Source organism: Gigantopelta aegis, chromosome 4, assembly GCF_016097555.1.
Source record: "Gigantopelta aegis isolate Gae_Host chromosome 4, Gae_host_genome, whole genome shotgun sequence".
NCBI lineage: Eukaryota > Metazoa > Mollusca > Gastropoda > Neomphalida > Peltospiridae > Gigantopelta > Gigantopelta aegis.
Genome location: NC_054702.1, coordinates 113776942 through 113802439, shown reverse-complemented (window position 1 = coordinate 113802439; position 25498 = coordinate 113776942). Strand labels below are relative to the sequence as shown.

At 35.8% G+C, this 25498-nt stretch overlaps 2 protein-coding genes across 2 annotated transcripts in view; one reads left to right on the top strand and one right to left on the bottom strand.

The window, feature by feature from the left end:
- The window catches only part of LOC121371839, a 71636-nt gene extending 61219 nt beyond the window's left edge, over positions 1-10417 (bottom strand). The window contains exon 1 of the mRNA XM_041498031.1: positions 10073-10417. The gene's annotated coding sequence lies outside the window, so the exon portion shown is untranslated. The remainder of the gene's footprint in view (positions 1-10072) is intronic.
- On the top strand, positions 736-25262 carry LOC121371840 (ATPase SWSAP1-like). The gene is made up of 6 exons (XM_041498034.1): positions 736-1456; positions 1800-1955; positions 13511-13625; positions 21392-21468; positions 23578-23681; positions 24714-25262. The coding sequence occupies exons 1-6, from the start codon at positions 1329-1331 to the stop codon at positions 24845-24847; spliced, it is 714 nt and encodes a 237-aa protein (XP_041353968.1). The 5' UTR covers positions 736-1328; the 3' UTR covers positions 24848-25262.
- Positions 25263-25498: the final 236 nt, after the last annotated feature.

The window sequence follows — 25498 nt, the reverse complement described above, 5'->3', positions numbered from 1 at the left end:
TACGACTTTCTGTGGGAAATTTAATTTTGGGAATCACATACACATTCTTACGATTTGTGTATTTATTATCTACAATGCATGCATAAGTGGTATTTTAAATACTCCTCTGAAAGTAGTTCTTTATCTCTGTTACAGATAGTTTTGTCAACCACTAAATGAATGTAGAACTACAAATGACGTTTTAAAAGTTATTTAGCTCGCCTGGTTACTGGTAAACGAACACGCACACACACACACACACACACACACACACACACAAAATGTTAAATTTATTAATGTTAAGTTCTTTATTTTTGTGACACAATACACCCTATGATTGAGCTTTATAGAAATTGAAATTCAGTGTTACTTGATCCACAGTGTGGCTGAGTGTTTTGAGTCATCAGCTACAGTCCCGGTGGTTTGGAGTTCAAATCTTGACCATAGCACTGTGTCGTTTGAAGTGCTTAATAGTGCAATATTCAGTTGATAATGGTAATTCAATACCCTGTATGTTGAGGGAAAATACAGAACTCATTCCAGTTTATGTTAAAAATTATTAGAAATTATGATGTTTTCAAACCCATGTGTTATTTTCAATTCTAAATTTGTATTTGGTTTTTTAATCTAGAGCTTTTAATGTTCCAAGACAGTACTTGTTGAGAGGGGGTACAAAAATGGGCAATTTGCATTATATAATTGTTAAATGACTCCTAAAAAATACTAGAATTAAGGGATGTCTTCTTTTTTTTTTTCGTTTGATAGCTTAATAATAGTTTATTTGCATGTACAATGTGGGACATTATTATAGTCTCAGCATGAGAGGTCTGCCCTTTTTAACCTATGCTGTATTTCGTATTTTACTAATTGGTACCACTTCGCTTTATAAAAGTGAAAAATATAGTTTTATACCACAGTGTTTGAAATATTTGTGGGAGTCTGTGTTACTTAGAATTACACCAGTGAATCAAAAGGACTAAATAATGAGTCATTTTTTATTAGCATGTTGTTTACTTCTAAACTTGTCTCCAAAGATGACCTTCAAAAACCTGGATCCTGTTAAAACCAGATATATTAATTTTGGGGTGCCATGGTGATCTGGGTTGGCCAGTTTCTACTACAGTGTCTTATCTTGCCTAAAACAGCTTGAGGGGAAGGAGTGTTGGCAGTTTAAACAATTGGACATAGTAATATAATGTCTTCACAAACTAATCAATAAGATGCTTTTAATCTAAAAAGGTCACTTTTTCTTATTTTTGTGATGCACTTCCCCGTAACAGAAGTTTGATCTGTCTTTCAGATTGTGAGTTTATTACGCTCTGTTAGCTGACTACATTGGTTTAATAAAAATGTCCACCCTTGTTCATATGCTTCCACTGATATCCCCCTGGTGGAGTTCGGCTGAAAACCTGAGTGATCTGGGCCGAGTTCTGCTTGAAGACAAGCGACCCGTGGTTTTGATTGGAAACAAAGGATCGTAAGTAGTGTGACAGCTTCACTACCTTTTGTTGAATGCTGTGATCAAGTATACATTGTTGTATATGGAAGTGCAGCTAACACTAAATTAGAGAAGACTGTTTTTAGTTTATTTGTAAAATTTAAGTCTGTTTATCACAACATCAAGTTAGAAGTGTATTTCAAACTGATGTATTTCAAATTATTTGGTTAATTTAGAAGTTAATCTTATGGGAGAAAAACCTCACCAAAATTTTAAATTTAACAAGACTGCAACTAAAAACAATATTTTACATTGTCTTTTAGTCCACTTATTGATATTATGAATTGCACCATTTAAATCTTTTTTTTAACTATTATTATAGAGGAAAGACATCGATGTTGTTTCAAAGTGCTGTGACCTATGCATCAGAGGGTGGAACAGTTGTATTTATTTGTCACCAGCCATTGTCACAAATACCACTCACAGTCCATGGTATGCCCAGCCCAGATCCTTCAGTTCTACAGTCTGTAAGATTTCTGTGAGTTTGACATTTTACTCTGAGGTATAGGAAAAGAAGGTATCTTGTCTCTCTATTTGGTGACTGTCTCATACATGCAGATATAGTATGACACTTGGTCTAGGAAGTTGGTTGAATCCCCTGACACCACAGGGGCTGTTTTCTTTAGGGTGTAGAATTATAATTTTTTTTTTTTAAATCAATCTTATAACCTAATATACTTTTAAAAAAAGTGTTCATCCAATAAGCTGTATCCCACTTTTTTGTGTATTTGCTGGGGGGTGGGGGTAATTTTCTTTTTAATGTGACAATGCTCACTTTGGTATATAGCATTGTCAGTTTTATTAATTTAATGATTATCGATTTTTGTTTCCTTGAAGCTGCATCCAGTTTTGACAGAGTTATCTCGCTTGTTTAAACTAAATGTAAAGGTGTGTTTACAGAAACAAGAGAAACATCTCTTTTTGTGTTAAAAAAATAACTTGTAATTTATAGTAAAATGTGTAATATTTTAACTACAATATATAATATTTTAACTATTGTTAAATATGTAACTTATTAAACTGGCATTAACTAGTGAGTAATTGGTTGCAATCATGTTGTTGTTTGCACAAAGATAAGCAGTCAAAACAAAATGATATGTTTCCGATGTCTTTGACCGAAGAGTTATCAAACAAACGTGTTTGTGCAGAAATCTTATTTTTGGCTGGGAGTATTATTAATAGGTTAGTGCCTATGAGTCATCGGGAATTTGAACAATTCTTTAGAGACAGTTAATTAGAAATCGTGTAAGTGAGAAATGCATGTCACACTTCTGTGGCTTGTGTTCACACTTCCCGCTAAGTGTAGCTTGTGTTGTACCAAATTAGAGACTTCCTCATCAGAAGTCTAGCTTGCACTATCAAATATTTACTTGGTTATGTTAAACTTAAAATGAGGCTTGCTAATAAAAACAATTCTTTAAATCTCCAAATGTCATGTGACATTCTCATTTTCTTGCAGGTATATGAATTAAATGTGAAGTTTCACACTTTTTGCCTGTGTACTGCCTGGGCATGTTCGTACACTGATTGTGTCAGTTTTATTACAAAATGTTCACATTTTAGGAACTAAGAATTGAGTTGGCCCAGTGAATATGTACCTGTTACTTAGTGATGTTCCAATGATCGAGTATTATCGAAAATGTATCGGTTCAGCTCTTCCAATGTTAGAATTAATGATAAAACTCCATAATCGATTGTGTGAGATAATATTAACTGTAACTGTTTCTCCTGTTGAGCTGGTGGAATTGATGTAAAATATTGGGGTTGGGATTTGTTTTCTAGTGATCATAAAGATTTTTTTTTTTATAGTTGTTAAAGGTAAAATTAGCTATTTATAGTGTCTATCCCGGTCAGGGTTTCTGTGAGAAAATAATTTAACAGATAAAACCAAAACCAATCATAAGAGCCATACTAGGTGGGGGTGGGATTTAGCTCAGTCGGTTGAGTGCTTGCTTGACGTGCTTGTGTCACAGGATCAAACCACCTCAGTGGATACATTCAACTGATTGTTTTTTCAAGATTTTGGGGTATGTAATTTTACCTTTCGTACCCTCTGCAAGGGCGGCACAATGTAAAAAATAGTGGTACAGCTCGAGGTTGCCAGACTCTCCTTTCAAATTCACCTGTGAAGGCCATTTTCACAGATACAACAAATATAACTCACAAACAAACAAAAAGTGATACAGCCATGCCGTACCTCTTTGAAAAGTGGTACGGTCATGGCCGTACCAGCCGCACTGTCTGAACTGCCCTTGCTCTGGCAGAAACCCTGCTGGTGAACACAACAATAAGTGAATGGTCCTTATAATTGAAATCCTTCTTTTGTTCATATAATTCTATCCGATTGTTATCAACAGTCGATTGGCTTGTTGCAAACCGATTGTAACCGATGATCGATGATGAAATTGCAACCGATTGCTAATACTAGCTGTTACCGTGGTATTCTCAGTAGCGGTAATGTGGTGTTGGTGAGCCAGGTTCCACCTCTTATTAATCTCATCTTACGCTGGCACCATGGCCTGCAATCCAATGTGACTCACCTCTCTAATGATTTTCGTAAACAGAGGTGGAAACAGCACCGAGTGCCTAGTACACAGATGATTAATTGAATCACTTTTGTTGTCACTGTGGCTTAATATTGAGAAATCACTATTGTTCCGGGTCCTCTAATTTTCATGTAATTTGTGGATTAGTGCAGTCAAGAATTTAAGAACACAGTGAAAGTATAATACAAATTTATGATACTACCTTTTCGATTAATGGATTTAAGTACCCAATGAAGTGTTTTTTAATAGCAAAACCTCAAATGTTTAAGAATGTTAAATGATTTTACAGTAATCTATTTTTAAAAAATACATATTTGTGAATATTTATGGTGTATGAAGCCATGTCTTTTTATTAAACATTTGTCAACTCCACAAATGAAAACATTAATTTTATATCACAGATAGAAGAACAGAAAATCTAGTAGGTTCTGTACCATAAAAATATAGTTGAAATAGTGGGATTTTATTCAAAGCTGTCAGTCAATGACCTTGTGATCCCAAACTGAATGTTTTGCCATAATTGTACTTCAAGACCAAGACCAAATTGTTTAACGTGCACATTCAGAGCAAGCTGTTGTAACGAACGCCTGTCCTGGGCACAGGTGCTGGCCTCGACAAGCTCCTCCGTCCAGGACAGGAAAGGGTGGGGGTGGGAGGAGGAGGGAACGCCTGCACTGGCAGGTGCAAGGGAGCACCAGCAGTCCGACTGTAGCCAGAAACAGGCGGAGGGTTGTATGGTGCTATGTAATTTGGAATGTCCCGTAGAATTAAGCCAAAAGGGAAATGGATGCACATTTTGATAAAGGAAATTTGGCACAATTTTGATGGTCGTTAAAAAAATTAAAGGTTTGGATTTTAGTAGGTCGAGAGTAACTCGAATTGTACATCGGATTCATGTTTCTTAAATACAGAATTTCTTAGACTCAGTCTTTACAGAATTTTTGATAAAGGGTGAGCTTTCAACATACTGAGACCTCAATTTTGATTGTTCATATTCTGTTCATGTAAATCGGCTGCGAATGTACTGAGTCGAGTGAGAGAACGAATATACATTAAATACCAATGCTGATTCATGCTTCATTACTATTACAGATCATGGCTGTTAGATACCATTTATTTTACAAGTTGTTTCAAAATTAATCTAACAACGCAAGTTGGATTTGTTTATAAACAATAAATAATATCTAATGAAAATGGGTGTATTATTCTATTTCTTACATGTTCCCAAAAACCAGTTTAAAACAAATATTACGTCTTTTCCAAGTAAAATGTATTTACAGCGCTAACGTTTGTACTTAAGTTATACATTACAGAGCAGTCAGTTGTAAAAATTGCACATTCCCTACTAAATGGTTTTGTATGAAGTGTAGCCAGAAAGCTTTAAATGTTTGTAAAAAATATTAAAACTGCAATCCAATAACATTTTTTATAAACTGCCAATACATCTACAGTCTATCACTTTTGAAAAAACCAACAACATTTATCTACTAAACTGAGGAAGCTTTTATAATGAAGGTTTTAATAACAAAATATTAATTTAAAACTGTCTCTAATGACCTCACGTCACCATCTCACATTAATATGATGTCATATATTACCAACGACATCATGTTAACTGAAAGTGTGTGATATTCCATGTAGGATAGAAATTTCTTACATGGCTTCCTTTCATGGGATAGCTCTGTCCCATTTACATGAGGATGAGAGAATAATAAATAAATGCACTCTAATGGTGTTGTCAAACAAAACAAACTTCACAAATGATAGGCATTGCCAAACACTTCTAAATTGTTGTATCTACCTTGGTGGGAAATATATAGTCAACAGACTTTTTTTTATCTTTTTTTATTTTATTATTCCCATTTTTATTGACATGATATCCACACACAGATGTATACAGTACATATGATAAAAAGATCCACATGAAAAAAAACGAAGTAGCAAAGGAGATATTTAGCTAAGATCGAATATATGTGACTGACAATCAGACATACTGAAAAAATCAAAAGGAGACTAAGGACATAATAAGTATTAAAAAAAGAAGAGAAGAAATACAATATAGGTTTTAAATATATTGTGACAAATTGACCAAAATTTGGTGAATTTATCATAGTTGCACACGGAAAAAGCCGCTGCTTTTGTAACATAATAGTACTCCGTCAACTCTTTTTGGATCCATTTCAAACTGGGTACATATGCATTAAAATGACTTTTAAATATTACGTGTTTTGTAACGAGTACAATGGCATTAATGGGATCATTATTTCTAGTTTTAAAGCCAAACATTACATTTTCTTTATTAAATTTAATATTGCTACCCGTTTTTACATTAATCCAGTTCTGAATATCATTCCAAATTGAGTCAACAAACTTGCTATTTGTTGATTCATGTATTAAATTTGTGCTACATCATATGAGGAAACACATTGTTAGAAAAATCATGTTGGCATCAAAACTAAATTATAAAGTGTACATTTTGTTCACTGGACTTTATACTAAAGTACAAAAAGATTTTGTACAAAATAGTGATATTTTTTAGTTTGAATATTATTATTATTTTATTTTGTTTTACTTGAAATTATTAATTTTTATTATTTCTTTTATATTATTTTAATGCTTCATTGTTATGCATGCACTTCACATGTTTACACATGGCTTGAGTTGGTATTTGGTTACAGTCTCTATTTCCTTAATACACTGAATCATGTATATGACTGCAGTAAATATATTTTATGTTGCAGTATGCATTATGTATTCTACTGAAAGATACTGTATTTAAATTACATATTATGTAAGGTTCGGGTGATTCAGGAGCTTTCCTATTTTAAATAATATTGCATATCTATAAACCATTTCCTTCCTTGTTCATCCATCCATTGTTTTGTCCTGTCTGAATCCTAATGTATATATCCATCCATCTATCCTACCTGAACCGTGTGCATCTGTCCATCCATCCATTCAGCTATCCATCTGTCACAGCTGAATTTTGTGTGTCCGTCCCTCCACAGTTTATCTTATCTGATCTTGTGCATATAACAATACATCAATTCATCTGTCTAGCTATTCATTTCTCCTACTTTAACCTTGTGTGTCCTACCCTCCCGTTATCCATTATTTCCTCTCTCCCTTTATCCATTATTTCCTCCCTCCCTCCTTCCATCCATCCATCCATCATCCATCCATCCATCCATCCTTGTGTATCGTTTCCATCTAGTAGTTTGTCAAGAGGTTTGAAGCCATGTTTAACTGAACCCCAGCACATTTTAAAATACAGCTATTGGGTATCTACCATACACGGGTTACTCGGTCAGTCTGGGATTGATCCCTATCAGTGGGCCTATTGGGACATTTTTTTATTCCAGCCAGTGCAACATGACTGGTATATGAAAGTCTGTGGTATCACCTTTTTGCAATAATTTTTATCAGTCAGTTCGGTACCTGCATAATATGTTTTAACTTTGACCTTTGACCTTGATTATGTTAGGACACAAATTATATGTGACTTTATTATCACATATATGTTTATAATTCTTTGACAGCTAAGAACTGACTACTGTTTTGATGGATGTGATATAGATTTCTCTGTTTATTTTTTTTTTAAATGTCTTGTGAAAAACCACTGTTTACATCTTTCATTCCTCTTTCCTCCCATCCATTTCTCCATCCGACCAGCAGCACTTTACAATTTTAAGATTCTCAAGTGAATAGGGCAAAGCTTATACAAGGGATAAATTAATATATAGTTTTTTTTGTCACAAATAAATGTACAGTAATTTTTTTTTTTTTTTTTCTTAAGAAGTATGGCACTGTACGTTTAGAGAAAACTGCTGTGTATGTGTGTGGTGACTCATCTGGGTGGTAAGTGGACATCATCCATATTTATATCACCTAACCAGCAGTGATAACAATACTAAGCACATCTGAACGGCAAACAAGCCACTCACTCATTCATCTTCCCGTGAGTGAGGTGGTGTCTGTGCTGCAGGTACTAGCTGGAAGGCAGCAAACTTTGCCTGCTATTCATATAAAGTGTCTCTTTAAGAGTAAATATCTATTTCATCATGTTTTGCCACCTGTATTACCTGTTTACCACTTGCAAAACAAATCTGAATGCATGCTGGTGCCTGTAGTACATTGTACTATCGAATTATCACTATGTGTGTGTATATATATATGTGTGTGTGTGTGTGTATATATATATATATATATATATATATATATATATATATATATATATATATATATATATATATATATATATATATATATATATATATATATATATATATATATATATATATATATATATATATATATATATATATATATATACATACATATACATACATACATACATACATACATACATACATATATATATAGCTCCTAACTCACTGTCAAGTGTATGGTGTTATAACTTTGTGTAAAAAATAATTTTAATGAAAACCTAAGCAAATGGTAATTCAGTGTCATAATTAATTGAGTTTAGATATTCCAGATCAACAGATTCTAATTAAAATATTTTCATATTCTTTACTAAAATATTTACTTTTTTCTATGTAGTTAAAATATTTTGATATTCTATTGATTTTATTTAAAATAGTTTTTAACTTCACAGGTTATAATTAAAGTATCTTTAAATTTTACAAATTGTACCTCAGGTATTTTATAATTCCAAAAGATGGAACAAATTATTTGTTTTATTTCCACAGATTGTAATTTAAAACCTTTTCTTATTTTTTAGATTTAACTGAAATGATTTCAGATTCCACAAATGTTGATAAAATGTATATTAAATTGCATATGAAATATATTTTTTACTGTACAGATAGTATTTAAAATACCTAATTATATATTCTTATCCTGCATTTTATACCAGTAATTAAAATATTTTAAGTTCCACGGATTGTACCTATTTTTAAATTCCAAATTTAAAAGTTAAAATATTTATTAATTCCACAGGTTATACCTATTTGCAAATTTCTGATTTAAAAGGTAAAATAATTTTAAATTTCACAGATTGTACCTATTTTCAAAAATCCAGATTTAAAAGTTAAATTATTTTTAAATTCAACAGATTGTAAGTAAAAAGAAAATTGTGTCACAGCTGTAGTAAATTGAATTTGTGAAATCTATGTGCATGCTACTTTTTATATAGCACTGAAATTAAACATTGTTTTGTGGCTTTTCTCCAATCCCCTTCCATTGACTGGGTTGAGGGGAATTGTTTAAAGAAAGCTGATCGCTGGTTTGGTATAACAATAACAGACTTCACCGTACATGAAATCCAGAGAATGCAGATAATATTTTTGTATCTGTATATACAGTTGCCTATGACTTACAATGAATTCTTATCTATTATTCATGTATATTTTATTGATATATAATGTGTAAGTGATGAGTTAATACTTCAGTAGAATTAATCCTAAATAATGTGTTTGTAATGCTGTATTTAAGGCAACACACTTAAAACAACTAAGCTTCCTTTAAGCCTTCAAGAGTGAAAAGTAATACTAATTTTACTCAAAATGCTGATATGTTATGTTATATGTATTGTATGTCTGAAGTATGTATTTTTGGAATTTATTGTTACAATGCTGTCTGTGGGTATAGATGAACTGACAGCAAATTAAACTTGACAGTTATCCACCTTTGTTATAAATGCCCTTTTTTGTATACGCTACTTATTTGTGGTTTGTTAAATATTATACATTTTATAAAAAGTACTATTAATCATGTGGTTTAATTTTTGTGTGGTGTATAATTTGTTTACTTTATTAACAAAAAATTCAAATTGTATGAAATAAATATATCAATGTTTATAACTTTTTTCTTTTTATGAATTTCTTTTTAAAAAAAATATATTTACATTAAATGTCTTCATCTTGATTTTGTTCTGTTCAATAATTAGGTATTTTATACATTTTGTTTTATTTATAATATATTTTTTGGGATTTAAAAAAAAAATACTTGAGTAAAACTTTAATGAGAAAATCTGTCACTTACAGTATATTAATTGAAGAAAAATAATTTCAAGTTTTCGACTTACCTGTAAGCTGTGCGATATTTATCCACCAGCGGTTGCTACAGACTGGAAGTCACCTGAACCCATCTCAGCTAACTGTCCACCTATCTCAGTCACTTGATACAAGGACATTTTAGTTTTTAAAATCTTTTACAATATTATCTTTAATAACGGCCTCTGTGTAAAGTGTTCGGCAGTATGGGAATGTGGTATACAACAGGTTGTACGCAGATCATGGGCAGGTTTATCCACTGGGGCCCTGTGTGCATGAGTCATCAGTGGAGAGGCAGGGAGCCTTCATTGTGCGCGTTTGTCAATATGGCCAATGTCATCACTACTTGATTATGCAGGCTGTGGTTGGCCGGCAGTCTATCATGTGTTGGGTAGATGTGATATAAACCTGTTTTCTCTATCCCCTGTGTGTTTGCTGCTATTTTATTGCTGATGGCCGTTAGTGGACATAGATAGCAGATAATTAATTAGTGCAGTCAGTTCTAATGACATGGTTTCTTTGTATATTATAATAACTTTATGACCACCCAGTCAGTGGGCCCATTAGGCTATTTTTTGTTCAAGCCACGACTAGTATATTAAAGTCAGTGGTATGTGCTATCCTGTCTTCATATAACAGATCCCTTGCTACTAATGGAAAAATGTAGCGGGTTGCCTCTCTAAGACTATATGTCCAAATTGTCAAATGTTTGACATCCAATAGCCAATGATTAATAAATCAATGTGCTCTAGTGGTGGTTTTAAGCAAAACAAACTAACTTTAAATTGAATACAAAAATCTCTTGAAATTGTTAAAGTAGATTAACCGGTTTTCTAAGCAATGTAAATGACCATGATATTTGATTAAGGTGGTAATCAATGTGTAATAAATCCACACACACTCATTACTACATGTTCGTGTAGTGGCGTGTAATTTTTACATTCAATTAGTGCTCCCATTCATTGACAACTGTAATCTGAGATATTGTCATTTTTTTAGTCTGATGAAAACTAACAGATACTATGAATTGTTGTTGTTTTGTTTTTCTTCTTCTATTTTTCATTTTTATTTGATCTTGCATTCACATAGTACACGCATACAATATGGTTATAATTACAACATATATGTGAGAGAGAGAAACCTGTATACATACACAAATATCATAAGATACACTTATGACTGTAAACCCTGACCAATATTTTCCCATCTTCATCTTATTCTGGATCAAAGTCTTTGCTGGAGAGTACAAATATAATGAATACAGTTCTATGTGTTTATACGACTTAACATGTTCTAAACATGTAGTACCTTTTTAATTCTACATATATGGATGATATTGTTTTATTAATATTAAACACAAATTTATGATATCAGATTTTGGAAAATTAATAAAAAGCCCTAACAAAATGATATCAATCTTGAAAGGTATAATTATGTTACACAGACTTAGTGTATTCAAAAAACTGAATGATGACTCGGACTTTTTTCTCTACCTTCTTACCTGTGAGTTTAAAGTGTTAATGTAATGCATGCAACCGTCATGACCTTAATTAGATATGCAGGCAAACCTTTGGTAAACAGCCACCTATTATAATTTAAAAGATGCATTTTTATACAATGTTGTTTTTCTTTTTAATGGGAGCCAGGTTGAAATTTTATATATATATATATTATATAAAGAAAAAGTCAGAAGCCTCCTTTAAAAGTCATATATCCCTCTTTAATTCCAATTTTCGCCTGTTCAGGCTTCATCAGGGAAATCTGTTGACAAAAATAAAAATACGCACATAAAACCACTAGTGAAAACAAAGCTGTAACTAAAATAATAAATATTATACTTAAGTCTGTATAAGAAGAGGACCTACAAATAAAGTAACGTAAGATAAAAGCTGCAGAACAAACAACTGGTCAAAGATTAAAAGTATGGTAACACTATGACTGGAGTAAAACGAAGTGTAGGTAGGGGGAATAAAATAATAATTAAAGGTAAATAAAACAAAGAACAAAATAATGAACGAATGAATGCATAAATGGATAAACCAATAGCAAAAACAATCTGAATACATAAAAGGAATTACCCGGATAATTTACAAGTATTTTATATAAAGAAAAAGTCAGAAGCCTCCTTTTAAAAGTCATATATCCCTCTTTAATTCAAATTTTCGCCTGTTCAGGCTTCATTTTATATAAAGAAAAAGTCAGAAGCCTCCTTTATATAAAGAAAATATATATATATATATATTTTTTTTTTTTTCAGAATATACTGCACATTGAGCCTTTTTAATTTCTTCTCCATTTGTTTGCTTGTAAAACATGGAGACATACCTCAGGGCAGATGGGGATAAAAATGTAGGATTTATGTTATAATGGTACAGATAGCTGTATTATATAGATCAGTTTGGACTATGTTGGTAGAATTTTATGTTGACTTGTTAGAGGCAGTGCTACCGGTACATGACAGGCTGTAGTATCTCCTGTCTTTTGGAAAGTGCATATAAAAGATTCCTTGCTACTAATGGAAAATATAGCAGTTTTCCTCTAAGACTGTCAGAATTACCAAATGTTTGACATCCAGTAGCTGATTTTCCAGTTAATTAATGTGTTGTAGTGCTGTAGTTAAACAAACATTTTTCACAGACATGTTAACATGCTGATCTTCGTGGACATGTTTCAATTATGTATCAAAATATCAACTACAAGTGGAATATGATGACCATGCAGTTGACTGAATAAAAATCCTTCTTTGCACGGATGAAATGTAAATAATATTTTGAGGCATATTTTGTTGTGTGATTTATTAGATTAAATGCTGTGAGAACATGACTTTAAAACAGATGGCTGCTTAACACTATTAGCAGAAGTAGTCACTTAGCAGGTGCTGTGCCATGGAAAGTATTGGTATAGCAGGAAAACCATAGTTGGGTTTTACAACCCCTGCAATTAAGAACATATTTACAGCAATAAACATTCTATGAAAAAAAACAATCAAATATAGTCCACAGTAAAAACAAAAAAGTTCTGTGGAGAATTTAAAACTCCATGGTAATCTCCACGGTATTGCAGGGGTTGAGTATTGTCAGGTTTACATTATTATGAGACAAATTAACTTTTTTTCTCTCTCTTGTTGCCCCCCCCCCCCCCCCCCCCCCCCCGCTGCCCTTTCTCCCTTCCCCAGATACTATCTGTTTTATATTATTACGAGACAAAGTAACTTTTTCTTTCTCTCTTGTTCCCCACTCCCCTCTCTCCCTTCCCCATGTACTATCTGTTTTATATTATTATGAGACAAATTAACTGTTTCTTTCTCTCTTATTCCCCCTCCCCTATCTTCCTTCCCCAGGTACTATCTGTTTTATAGTATAATGAGACAAATTAACTTTCTTTGTTCCCCCCTCCCCTCTCACCCTTCCCTAAGTACTACATGTATCTGCTTTACATTATTATGAGACAGATAGTCTTTGTATCTACAGGTACATGTCTGATGTGAAGGAGCTGGTGGAGTTCTGTGCATCCATCCACACCAGGGCCTGCCTCCCTAGCGTCATCATTGTCGACAACATGGACAGCTATGTTCACCAGCTAAAGGTAAGCTTACTTTTCTTTCTTTTATCGTTAAGTAATTATTATATTGTTGTTAACTTAATGTTAGATATAATAATTATTTGTTTGTATGATGGGTGGGTAGGAGATATGTTTCTGTTGAGGTGTTTGGGTAGAAGGTATACTTCTGTGTGGAGTGGCTTCTTAACTATACCTGTCCATCAGGTGGCTTGACAGGTGATATTTGTGGCTGGGTAGTGAATAGACTTGTTCTATGAAGTGGCTGGATAGTTGGTAGTTGTGGTAGGGTAATGAATAAACTTGTTCTATGAAGTGGCTGGATAATTGGTAGTTGTGAATACACTTGAGTGGCTGGATAGTTGATAGTTGTGGCTGGGTAATGAATACACTTGTTCTATGAAGTGGCTGGATAGTTGGTAGTTGTGGCTGGGTAATGAATAAACTTGTTCTATGAAGTGGCTGGATAGTTGGTAGTTGTGGCTGGGTAGTGAATGCACTTGAGTGGCTGGATAGTTGATAGTTGTGGCTGGGTAATGAATACACTTGTTCTATGAAGTGGCTGGATAGTTGGTAATTGTGGCTGGGTAGTGAATACACTTGAGTGGCTGTATAGTTGATAGTTGTGGCAGGGTAGTGAATAGACCTGTCTGTGAATTGGCTGATCCATGGCGATGATTGTTCGTGGTGTAGCTGAGTGACTTAATATAATTATGATGAATCAGGTGGCTGTGCTTGTCACCCGAGGTAGTCAATGAGATAGCTGAATTGCTGTTTTCATATCAGTGAACTTGTTCATTTTCTGTCTAACGTTGATGTGGTTGACTTGTTGTTATCCATCAATGTGTTTGGGGTACTTTGTATGCATGGCAGTGAGTTGACTCAGTCTCCGTCTGTCATTGAAATGTTTTTTGTCATGATGTATTTTTATGTGTATTTTTTAACTTTATCTTAGTTAAGAAAACTGTTTAACTGTGTCCGAATGTATTATTTATAGTATTATAACGTAGTTTGTAACACATTCAATGAGAAAGTAACTCATATTTTCATTTAAACAAAAACAGGATGCAAGAGAAGAAACATAATGGCCTACTTGTTTTCATGCTTCTATCCAATTAATGTTCAAGCACATTGTCCTGGACACACACACCTCAGGTGTTTGGACTGTCTGTTTAGAACACAGAGTTAATGATTAGTGATAGAGAAGTAGATGTATTGGCCTTACACCTGCCCACTGAGTCGTTAAAGCTCATTTTGGATGTGAGTTGGTACCGAGATGTGAGCCTAGTACTTCTCAGCCTTAAGTCTGATAGCTTAACCCACTACATCATCAAGGCCAGTTTTGTTTGTAAGTGTAATGGCTCGTTTATGTGTGTTTTCCACAGACACAATAGCGCATGCCAGCCTTGTTAAACCTGTGGTTTGTCGTGTAACAAATGGTTATAGAGAGATGGTAATGATCTGTTGCAGACCGGGTGAAAAACCTCTTTTGTCAGCGTCCAACTGACTCCATATTGGCTGACTCCGTTGAATACCGATCATTGAGCAATAATAATTAAATGGCGATCATCAAGCAATGATAATTAAATGATGTTATCTGCTTGCCGATGGATCTTTTATTCTTCATGGAGCCACCACATCTGCCTGGCCTTGCTGTAGTGCTTGTAACAATCAATTGGATTTAAAAGGAAATTATTGGATGACCAATAGTTGACCACTGGTCATAGTCCAGACCTTTAATTGGCTTTGCAGCCGCCTAATCTTGTTGATGAAGTAGAAATGACTGCGTCATAGCCTCTCTGTTGATTGTGATTCATGTTGGCGAGATCTCTTGTTTCTCACTCATTCCGGTAGACTGGGAGATGACACTGGTGTGTTACTTAACATTAACAGGTTGTTAGTGGGCATTCTACCAGGATAGTTTTGTGTTGCATTCAAAATATTATCCTGTCAGTCTGCAAGTTTTTGCCACCACAGTCACTCATAAATCACTGAGAAACTGAACATTACTGATTGGTCCAGACGTGCTTACTTTTTATCATTCATATCTCGATGAACTAAAAAAATTTAAGCCACACCTACTACCTCCTCCCCCCCATCCACTGACTCGCACTACTTTTGTGCAACAAGCCGGAGTATTCAGGCAACCATATTTAGATATTTTGAAGAAAATACATTTGAAAGCTACAAAACCAATTTTTAAAATGTATACGATAAATTGATGGAAAATGCTATAGCAGACTTAGGGTAAAATAATGTACATGTTACATTGTATATTAGAAAGATAGAACCCTATTTTGGGCGACAGACTGACTTTTAAAATAGGACGTTTCATTATAACAAGCTAATATTTTCTTTTCGATGGCTATACTTGTTAAGTCATGCAATTTATAGAAACATGTCTTATGGACATTTCTCTGAAAACTTCATCAATATAAGACCAAACAATAAACAACATAATATAATGCGAATGTGTATTGTATTGTTGCGGTAATTTAAAAAAAAAAAAAAAAATTATTAGGCATTTACACCTTTAATTGTGGCTTTGGGGAGGGGGCGTTCATCATTTACATAACGCTTTATGGGCAGTGGAGTAACTGCAATACTGGAGTATCATGCATTATGAAACGTCATACGAGAGAGACTGGGGAGGGGGGGAGGGTGTAGGGTGTAATGTATCATTTTGAAAAGTTGTCATTAAAGTAAAATACCATGCTGCACAGCATATCTCTTTAGTTATTTAACATAAAATACATTTTATCTAAAAATTTAATTACTAAACCAAAACCAAACAAAAATACAAACTGACAGAAAATCCAATAATAATAATAATAATAATAATATATTAGTCAAATTGCCAATAACTTGCTTGTGGAAAGGACTGATTTTTAATAAGTAACTAATGTTAACATAATTATGACTCATGACTATTTGTAGCCTAACTAAACTATTGATTCCGTTTTGACAAGTGTTATGTATTGGTGCATGTCTTGTTATTGAATATGTTGTCATATCGGTGAGTAGCAGGGACAGCCAGCACTAGTACTAATAGTACCACTTATTAGTCACTGGCTTTTTCTTCTTCCACATCCTCAGGCCCCCCCCCCCCCCCCCCCCCCCCCCCCCCCACCCCCCCCCCCCCCCCCCAAATTAAAATGTCAGAAGCAGGGGTGCAGAAATGGACAATTTTGACTAGTCTGCCAGTCTATAGAACAATATATTATTAACAATATTATAATACACAGGGTCTTCCCTTCAAATGAAATATATAGATATATTGACAAAACATTATCAATAGCACTTGGTAAGTAATCAATATCACGTATCAAACAAAATAAAAAAGACAGATAGACCGTCAGGCTGGTAATTGCATTTTTTAAATCGTCTGTACGAATTTTTGCTCGCATTTGGCGAGTGGGCAAGCACTTTCTGCAGCTCTGCAGAAGTAGAGATTGCTTGCCTTTTCACAAAATGAATTCCGATTTTCGAATCGTGAAACATTGTTGAACAATTGTATTGGGAATACTGGTAGTATGACACATTTTAAGACCTTTTTACCCCACTGACTGATTTACGCCTACAGTACCCTACACCAGAGCTATCAGCTGAGCCAAACATTACTTGATTAGTAACTTTTTACAGGCTTTACTTATTTATCACAAAATGAGAAATTGTTCAAAGAACAAAAGAACAATAATGTCACAAAGTATACAGAGTCAAATTAAAAACTTCACAATCTAAAATTTGAAAAAGTCAATGAGTGTTGAAAGCAGGTATTTTTCATGAATAAATATTGTAATGGCAATGTCGACACTCCATTTAAAGCTCATCACAGCCCACATGATCCGATCCATAGCACGTGCTCAGCACCATTGAGGCAAAAGTGGTTTTGCACGTGCCGCTGGTCACGTGACTACAATAGCACACATGTTTTCATCGTTACTTGCTCACAGTAGTCTGACACAACGAAAAAATACATTAAAACGATATTTGTTACAACCTGTTTTGATGCCATGCCTCACAAATGTGCAGCGTGAACGTGCCGTCGGCATGTTGCACGCAGAAACGTTCTGACATTGCAAGGGCATTGGGTTGCAGTTGATGGTCAATTTATGATCTGCAGACACGCGTGAGTACAACACACGGGCACCACAGCTGATCACCCCCAACTGGGTAGACCACGCGTAACATCATAGACAAATGACTGTCATATTGTGTTACGTCACCTCCACAACTGGGTAGACCACGCGTAACATCATAGGCAAATGACTGTCATATTGTGTTACGTCACCTCCACAACTGGGTAGACCACGCGTAACATCATAGGCAAATGACTGTCATATTGTGATACGTCACCTCCACAACTGGGTAGACCACGCGTAACATCATAGGCAAATGACTGTCATATTGTGTTACGTCACCTCCACAACTGGGTAGACCACGCGTAACATCATAGGCAAATGACTGTCATATTGTGTTACGTCACCTCCACAACTGGGTAGACCACGCGTAACATCATAGGCAAATGACTGTCATATTGTGTTACGTCACCTCCACAACTGGGTAGACCACGCGTAACATCATATGCAAATGACTGTCATATTGTGTTACGTCACCTCCACAACTGGGTAGACCATGCGTAACATCATAGGCAAATGACTGTCATATTGTGATACGTCACCTCCACAACCGTTTCATGACAGCTACAGCAACCAGTAATGAACTTTTCATACGTCGGGTGTCCGCGCAAATGATCTGAAATGGGCTGCAAACCACTCACCTCCACGCACGGTGCCCATATGTTGGAACCATTTTGACCCAATTTCATCGATGTCAATATCATCAACATCAGCTGTGGGCACAACACCACTTGCAATGGACTCAGAGGGAATGGAATAGAGTCGTGTTTAGCCGATGGCAGGCAGAGAGTTTGGAGATGACGTGATGAACGTCATGCTGAGTGTTGTGTCAGTGAAGTTGACAGATTCGGAGGCGGAAGTGTAATGGTTTGGGGTGCTTTCTGTGGAAATGGCCATTTTCAACTTCTTGTCATCAGTGGCAACCTCTTTGGTGTCGTTAAACAAAACCGTGGCAACCTCAACGCTGCTGCATACGACAACCAGGTGCTGGCCCAGGAACATGTGCCCTTCATGGCAGCTCATGGTCCAGGCCTGATCTTTCAGCATGACAACGCCAGACCCCACACGGCTGTCTTGACAAGGGATTACCTGAGGAATGCAGGCATCAATGTCATGGATTGACCTTCAAGGTCTCCCGACCTGAATCCCATCAAGCACATCTGGGATGTGCTGGGAAGACGCCTGCGCACTCTCAGGAATCCTCCACAGACTTTGCAGGAACTTGGTGCCTCATTAGTGGAACAATGGCGCCATATCCCTAATGTGGTCTTTACACGCATCAGGTAGTCAATGAGGAGGCGTTGCCTTGCAGTTGTGGGTACACAAGGAGGGCATACGTACTACTGAATTTGTGATTTCATCAGACGACCCTGCTTGTGAATTACCATTTTGATTGTTTGTGGTTTTGACGAATGCTGTGGGTACATCGAATAGATTTTTGACTCAACATTTATTCCTATTCTTTCTTTGGATGTCATACAATTAAAAAATACCTTATTTAACATGTTTTTCTCTCATATTTGCTAATTAGCCAAGATGAAACGGTTATGAAGTTTTTAATTTGACTCAGTATATTCATAACTACTGTTATTGAATTGTGATGTATCACTGTGTATAACTAATATTAGAAGGTCACACATCAGTGTTTATTACCAGCTGTGGAAAATTACTCATCATGCAAAACATGGACACATTGTTCTTTTGATTCATATTTGCTTAAACTAAACATTACTTGCAATTAGTTCTTATATTAGTCCATTGTGCAGATTGACCTAATGTTTTCACATAAGGTCAAGGACATTCAATGTTTCATGGTTTTGTTCCTTTTAAAGTATTTGGTCAATAATAAAGTGATGGTCTAAAAATTCTATTAAAAATGTGTAGTTAATTATTTAATAGATAGCAACGTCACAGACAATCTATAGGTTTTTGGTAGCTACGTGTTTGATGATGAGTTAAAAAAAAACTCAGTCACAGTCTAAATAGTTCTGTATTTGTTGTTTTGCAGATCAACCTTGTTTGTTTGATAATTAACAACATGTGCTTTATGAAAAAAATTTCCCTGAAAATGGACATCCTGAAAGTGAAAGCAAAGGAAAGCAATTAATGTGTAATGGGCCTACTAATATGAGTAATTTTCATTCATGTCTTTCTGCCTATAGACTGGTAGAGCCTGAGGCAGCTGCTTTGACAGACCGGTCCCCAATCAGAGTCCAAGCATAGATATGACTCATTCTGTCGCACAGCCTGGTTACATTGATCTGTGAGGCTCCACACGGTCAATTCACGCACTCGCCCGCCTCGCGTTACTAACAGTCGCAGTGGTGCTTGTTTTGATTAGTCCTTTGGTGGTAGTTAGTGATGGTTATTGCTTTAACATCGTATCAGATGACTGGAGTATATTGTAGTTTGTCTATAGTTATCGGAAATACATGTACTTTGGATATTGGTTTTTTAATTAATTTCAGTATGTATAATGTATACTTAAAAAAATGTGTTATAAGAATTGCATTCAGTTTTAAGTATTTAAAATCTACTCGTTATTCATTACACCACTCATAGATGCTGGATCTGACTGGCTATACCGGTACTGATTCTGGTCAAATGATTGTTTTAGTCAACAATAACAATGACAGAATCACAGATAGCCAACAGGTGCCAAATTTCCACGGCGCTGTTTTGTCTTTAAAATGTTTCATACATGGAATATTGTTAAAGGTTTTAATTTCAAATATTCCAATCAGTGGTGTATCTACGGAAAATAGCGCTTATGGCAAGCACTGAAATTGCGTCCTTGTCCAAACATCTGACACCCATTGTTCAGATAACGTCTGACTTTAATATATAAAAAAACCCTGCTCAGTGGCACCCCCTTCAAGTGGTGCCCAGGGCGCATGCCATCATGCCATACCCTAGGTACACCACTGATTCCAATGAACGGAATGGCATTTTGTCAGTATGTCAGTTTCTGATTATGGTTTCTGTTTATTTCATGCTGTTAACACCATAGTAGAAAATTATATGTTTTGTACACATCTAAAAAGTGTGATTTGCAAGCCAAATACAGTTACAGTGTATGATATTGGTCTTTGACTTTCTACTTGTAAGCACTGTTCTATAGCTGTTGACGAAAATTAAATGTTTCCCTGACAGTGTAAATGTTTGACACGTTCCCTTCATTCACATTCATGAAATATAAACTAAAAACAAATCGGAAAAATTGTTTCAACATAACTTAACAAACCGTCAAAATGCACACAGCTAAAACTAGCAGAAAATGCGTCGTTTATCAAAATTACATCATTTAAATGATGTCATTTAAAATGAAATGAAATTTACACAAACAATACTACAGGCATATTTAAAACTAAACAAAACAACTTGAGACATTTACTGTTAAAGTATGAATATAAATTTAATTATAAGATTTGATCGCAATTATTTTTTGGTTCATGCATGTATGAACCGAAAAACCGATGTGCACACTTTTGTGTGATCCTCTACATGATGTCATACAGTCTGCACGTCATTTTTCTCAGTTCATACTTGCATGAACCAAAAAATAATTGCGGTCAATTCTTAATTATCTTTGACACACAGTAACCGATGCACTGTTCATGCTGGGGTGTCATTAAACATTCATTCTGATTTCAGGGAAACTGTGTTGAACATGCAGCTGCCAAACTCTGTGCCATGTTGATGGACACAGCCAACTTTATACAGTACAAGAGGTTTGTAGTTACATCACTACTAACTCCTTATTCTAGTGTCTTTAAAAATGTGCAAGATGGGTAATAAAAATAACTTTTGTGTGTATTATTCTTCTGTGATACAATAAGGAGCCCATAATTGTATCCAACCCCTCGTACAAGAAATATATTGACCACAACATACACATTATAGATATATTATACATATCTTGTTAAACAGTATAATGATCTCAGCATTTGTTTTTGCAAACAGCAACTACAAAAATATAACACCAGTAAAAAGATTTGTCTTTGTTTTGTTCTTAGTTACTGCAAAAACTAACTTGTGGTATGTATGTTTATTACACACTTTTCATCTTTTCATTGTCAACCGATTGTGCCAAGGGTGACAATACGAGGGTGTATCTGCCGTCGATCAAAACATACAGCAACACCCATATATACCGCCATTACATTTATGTGGCAACTGACTTCTACCACACCCGTAAGTGAAGTTGCGTGACATAATAAAGAGGTTTGAGAGGTGGGGTTTAAAAATTGTGCAGTGGACATTTTTATTGCATACTTTTGTGAATGGGAAAACAAGCTAAGCAAGGTACAATTGAAGAGTTCAGGCGCAAAACGCGATATAAACCATTTTCTTTCTAGTTTTTAATTAAAGCCATTATTGTATGTCAGTAAGGGCTAATGGTAGGCCCACTGATTTGCTGCAAAATGTGATTGATCCGTATGAAATTGTATTGGGTAAATCCCGTGTTTTTTAATCAAAACGCGATATACGCCAATTAAAAAAATCACTTTTACAGAAAAAAAAAAAAAATGGATATATCGCGCTCCATTTTCTCTCGAACGATGAGGTTGTGTTCCGAGAACGTGGCGATTTCTCTCCCCCCCCCCCCCCCACCCTAGGGGCTGTGCTTCGTTCGCTTGGGCCTTTGGCCAAGTATAGAATTGAGCACAATGGAGACTCAGCGACCGTGACGCTACATTACGGCAGCGAGACGAAGCGATGCGCAACCAGTAGAAGACGGAGGAGGCGACCTAAGACTACACAGGGGGAGCCTAACTTGGCAGCTCAACCGCCAGGGGCGGCTCCACCTGTCCCGAAGAGGAGGACGAGATACGGAACGGTGCAGGGTGATCCAAACCCGGTGGCCAAACCACCGGGGGCGGTTCATTCTGCTACACCGACTCCACCCACTCGACCGAAGCACTCGCCAGGAACCATCCAGGGGGGACCAAAGCTGTCAGCTCCACTGACAGTGGAGGCTCCTCCTGTTGAGGTTCCTTCATCGATGGACACGGGACACGTGGTCATTATTGACCCGCCGGAAAGTCCACCACCACCTCCGGTTGTTGTTGAAAAACCAGCGGAGATCCAGCGAGAATCCAAAAGGAGGAAGATGTCATCGGTTACCTCACCGAAGAAGTCCGACCAACCCGACAGGAGCCCTTGAACGTAACAACCAGTTTTTGATGGAAGGACTCCCCAACTTCTGCCCTGATCAGCCCATCAACTCACCATGAGTCCTGCTGCGTCAACCTTAACTAGGACAGGTAACCTCCTTTTTGGGCTGAGTTGGACTTTAAACATTTTTCGATCGAGCTTCAAAATTTGTATGTTTATTTTTTTCATAAATAGTCCAACGCATTTTACTTTGGCGCCCGTTCAATTGCTCAAATCACCTTAAAACCTTTTCGGTCGAGCAGTCAAACTTATTTTTGGGTTTAAATTCTTAGTCCGGACATGATGTTAGGTGCAGTTATTCTCTGTAGACTATAGCTTTTTCTAGTTAGACCCGAAGGAATCGAAATTCAGCCAGTCAGAACACGGCTCATTTTCGGTGTCTACTAGTCGGTCCGCAAAGTCGCTGGACACAACTAAATTCGTATTCCAAAATCCGCCCACCTCAAACTTATCCCCCCCCCTTCTCTGTCCTGGACATAGTCACTGGCAAAGGCCAGAGATTATGCCCAGGACAGACATGCTTGAAACCTTTGTGGTATAGGAGCATGTAAATAATTTTTGGAATTGGAATTGGATATATCGCGTTTTGCGCCTAAACTCTTCAATTTATGTTGCACATAGATTTATGAAAATTGTTGAGTATTTTTATTTTACTTTTTCAGCAAAAAGGCTTGCTTAGTTGTGATGTCAGCTTCAGACACCATTAAATCATTGCCATCCATTCTTAAACAGTTTAACATGAACCCTGTGTTCATAGAAAAATCAGGTGAGTTCCCCTTTATCATGATAAACAGTTTAACATCAACCTCATGTTGACAGAAAAACCAGGTGAGTTTCCCTTTACAATATTAAACAGTTTAACATCAACCCTGTGTGCATAGAAAAATCAGGTGAGTTTTATTTTACTGGATTAAACAGTTTAATTTCAACACTGTGTTGATTAAAAAAAAAATGGAGTTTCACTTTATCATAATCAACAATTTAACATCAACTTTAGACTTGTGGATTAATTTTTTACAAACACCATGTTGAGTGGGTACAAGTTTTTAATTTTTACTGACATATATTCACTTAAATGTTTTATAAATACATAAAATAAAGTTCATATATGAATCAGTAAGTATTATTTTCGTGGGGTTTTGTAATTTTTACAATATTTTAGATCAATTAATGATGATTAAAATTAGGCAAAAAATTAAAGAAAAAGTCACGTTTACTTATGGACATTTGTGGCCAGCTGACCAGTATTTATGTCCATTATTCCCAATAACTGTGGTTTTCTGACCAGAATTGTTTTTTAAAAAACGATCTACGATTCATATCACAATATTTGGTGATTTTCTTTGTTGGTAAAACAATGAAATTTATTATCAAATTAGCTGTCACAATCAGCTATCGATTCCTGAAAATGACTGCAATGTGCCGCCATTGTTGTCAAGCGAAAATACTTGCCTAAAACCAAAAATGCCAAGCTATTTTTCATTTTTCCTGTTAAGAAAAAAAGTTTTTGGTGAGTGTCGTGTGCAAAATGGCAGGAAATATGAATTGGGGAATGCACTGTATACAGTGTACAGTATGTCGACTGGCGGGCCGTCGGGCAAGATATCTCACCTGCAGTAGTCAGAAGGTTAACATCAACCTTGTGTTGATAAAAAAAATCAGGTGAGTTTTACTTTATCTTGTTAAACATCACAACATCAACTCTGTGTTAATCAGATGAGTTTTTGAATGTAAAAACTGATCACAAGACATGTAATATGCGAACATTGTGTACATTTTGTTGACTTGATTGTTTCAGACCACTCGTCATCTGGAAAAGAGTGCAAGCTCTTGGCTAAGACATCACAGAGTACACCTGTGGAGGTCATACTGTGTATTAATACATCGGTGATCACGGTAAAACAGCTCCAGTTCTCTACAGCCCCGACATGATCAAGGCAAACCCAGATTGCAGTTAGGAGATGGAATCTCGTCATACAACAGAATCATCACCGAGTCTAGCATTAGTCTGCAGTACCGGTACTCAGCGGTATTCTTACTCAGCAGTACTGTTACTCAGTGGTACTGTTACTCAGTGACACTGTTACTCAGTGATACTGTTACTCAGCAGCACTGTTACTCAGTGGTACTGTTACTCAGCAGCACTGTGACTCAGCGGCACTGTGACTCAGCGGCACTGCTACTCTGCAGTCCCATTACTCAGCGGCACTGTGACTCAGTGATGGTCGTGATTTAGCTCAGTCGGTTGAGTGCTCACTTGAGGTGCTTGTGTTGCAGGATGGAACCACCTCAGTGGATTCATTTAACTGGATTTTTTCTTGTTCCAACCAGTGCACCACAGCTGGTACATGTTTTCCTGTCTCTAGGAAAGTGCACATAAAAGATCCCTTGCTCCATTAAGAAAAATGTAGCAGGTTTCCTCTGATGACTACGAGTCAGAAATACCAAATGTTTGACATCCAATAGCCAATGTGCTCCAGTGGTGTCGTTACACAACACAAACTTTAAACTTTTTACTCAGTGGTATGGTACAGTTACTCTGCAATACCTTTACTTAGTGGTACTGTTACTCAGTTACTCGGC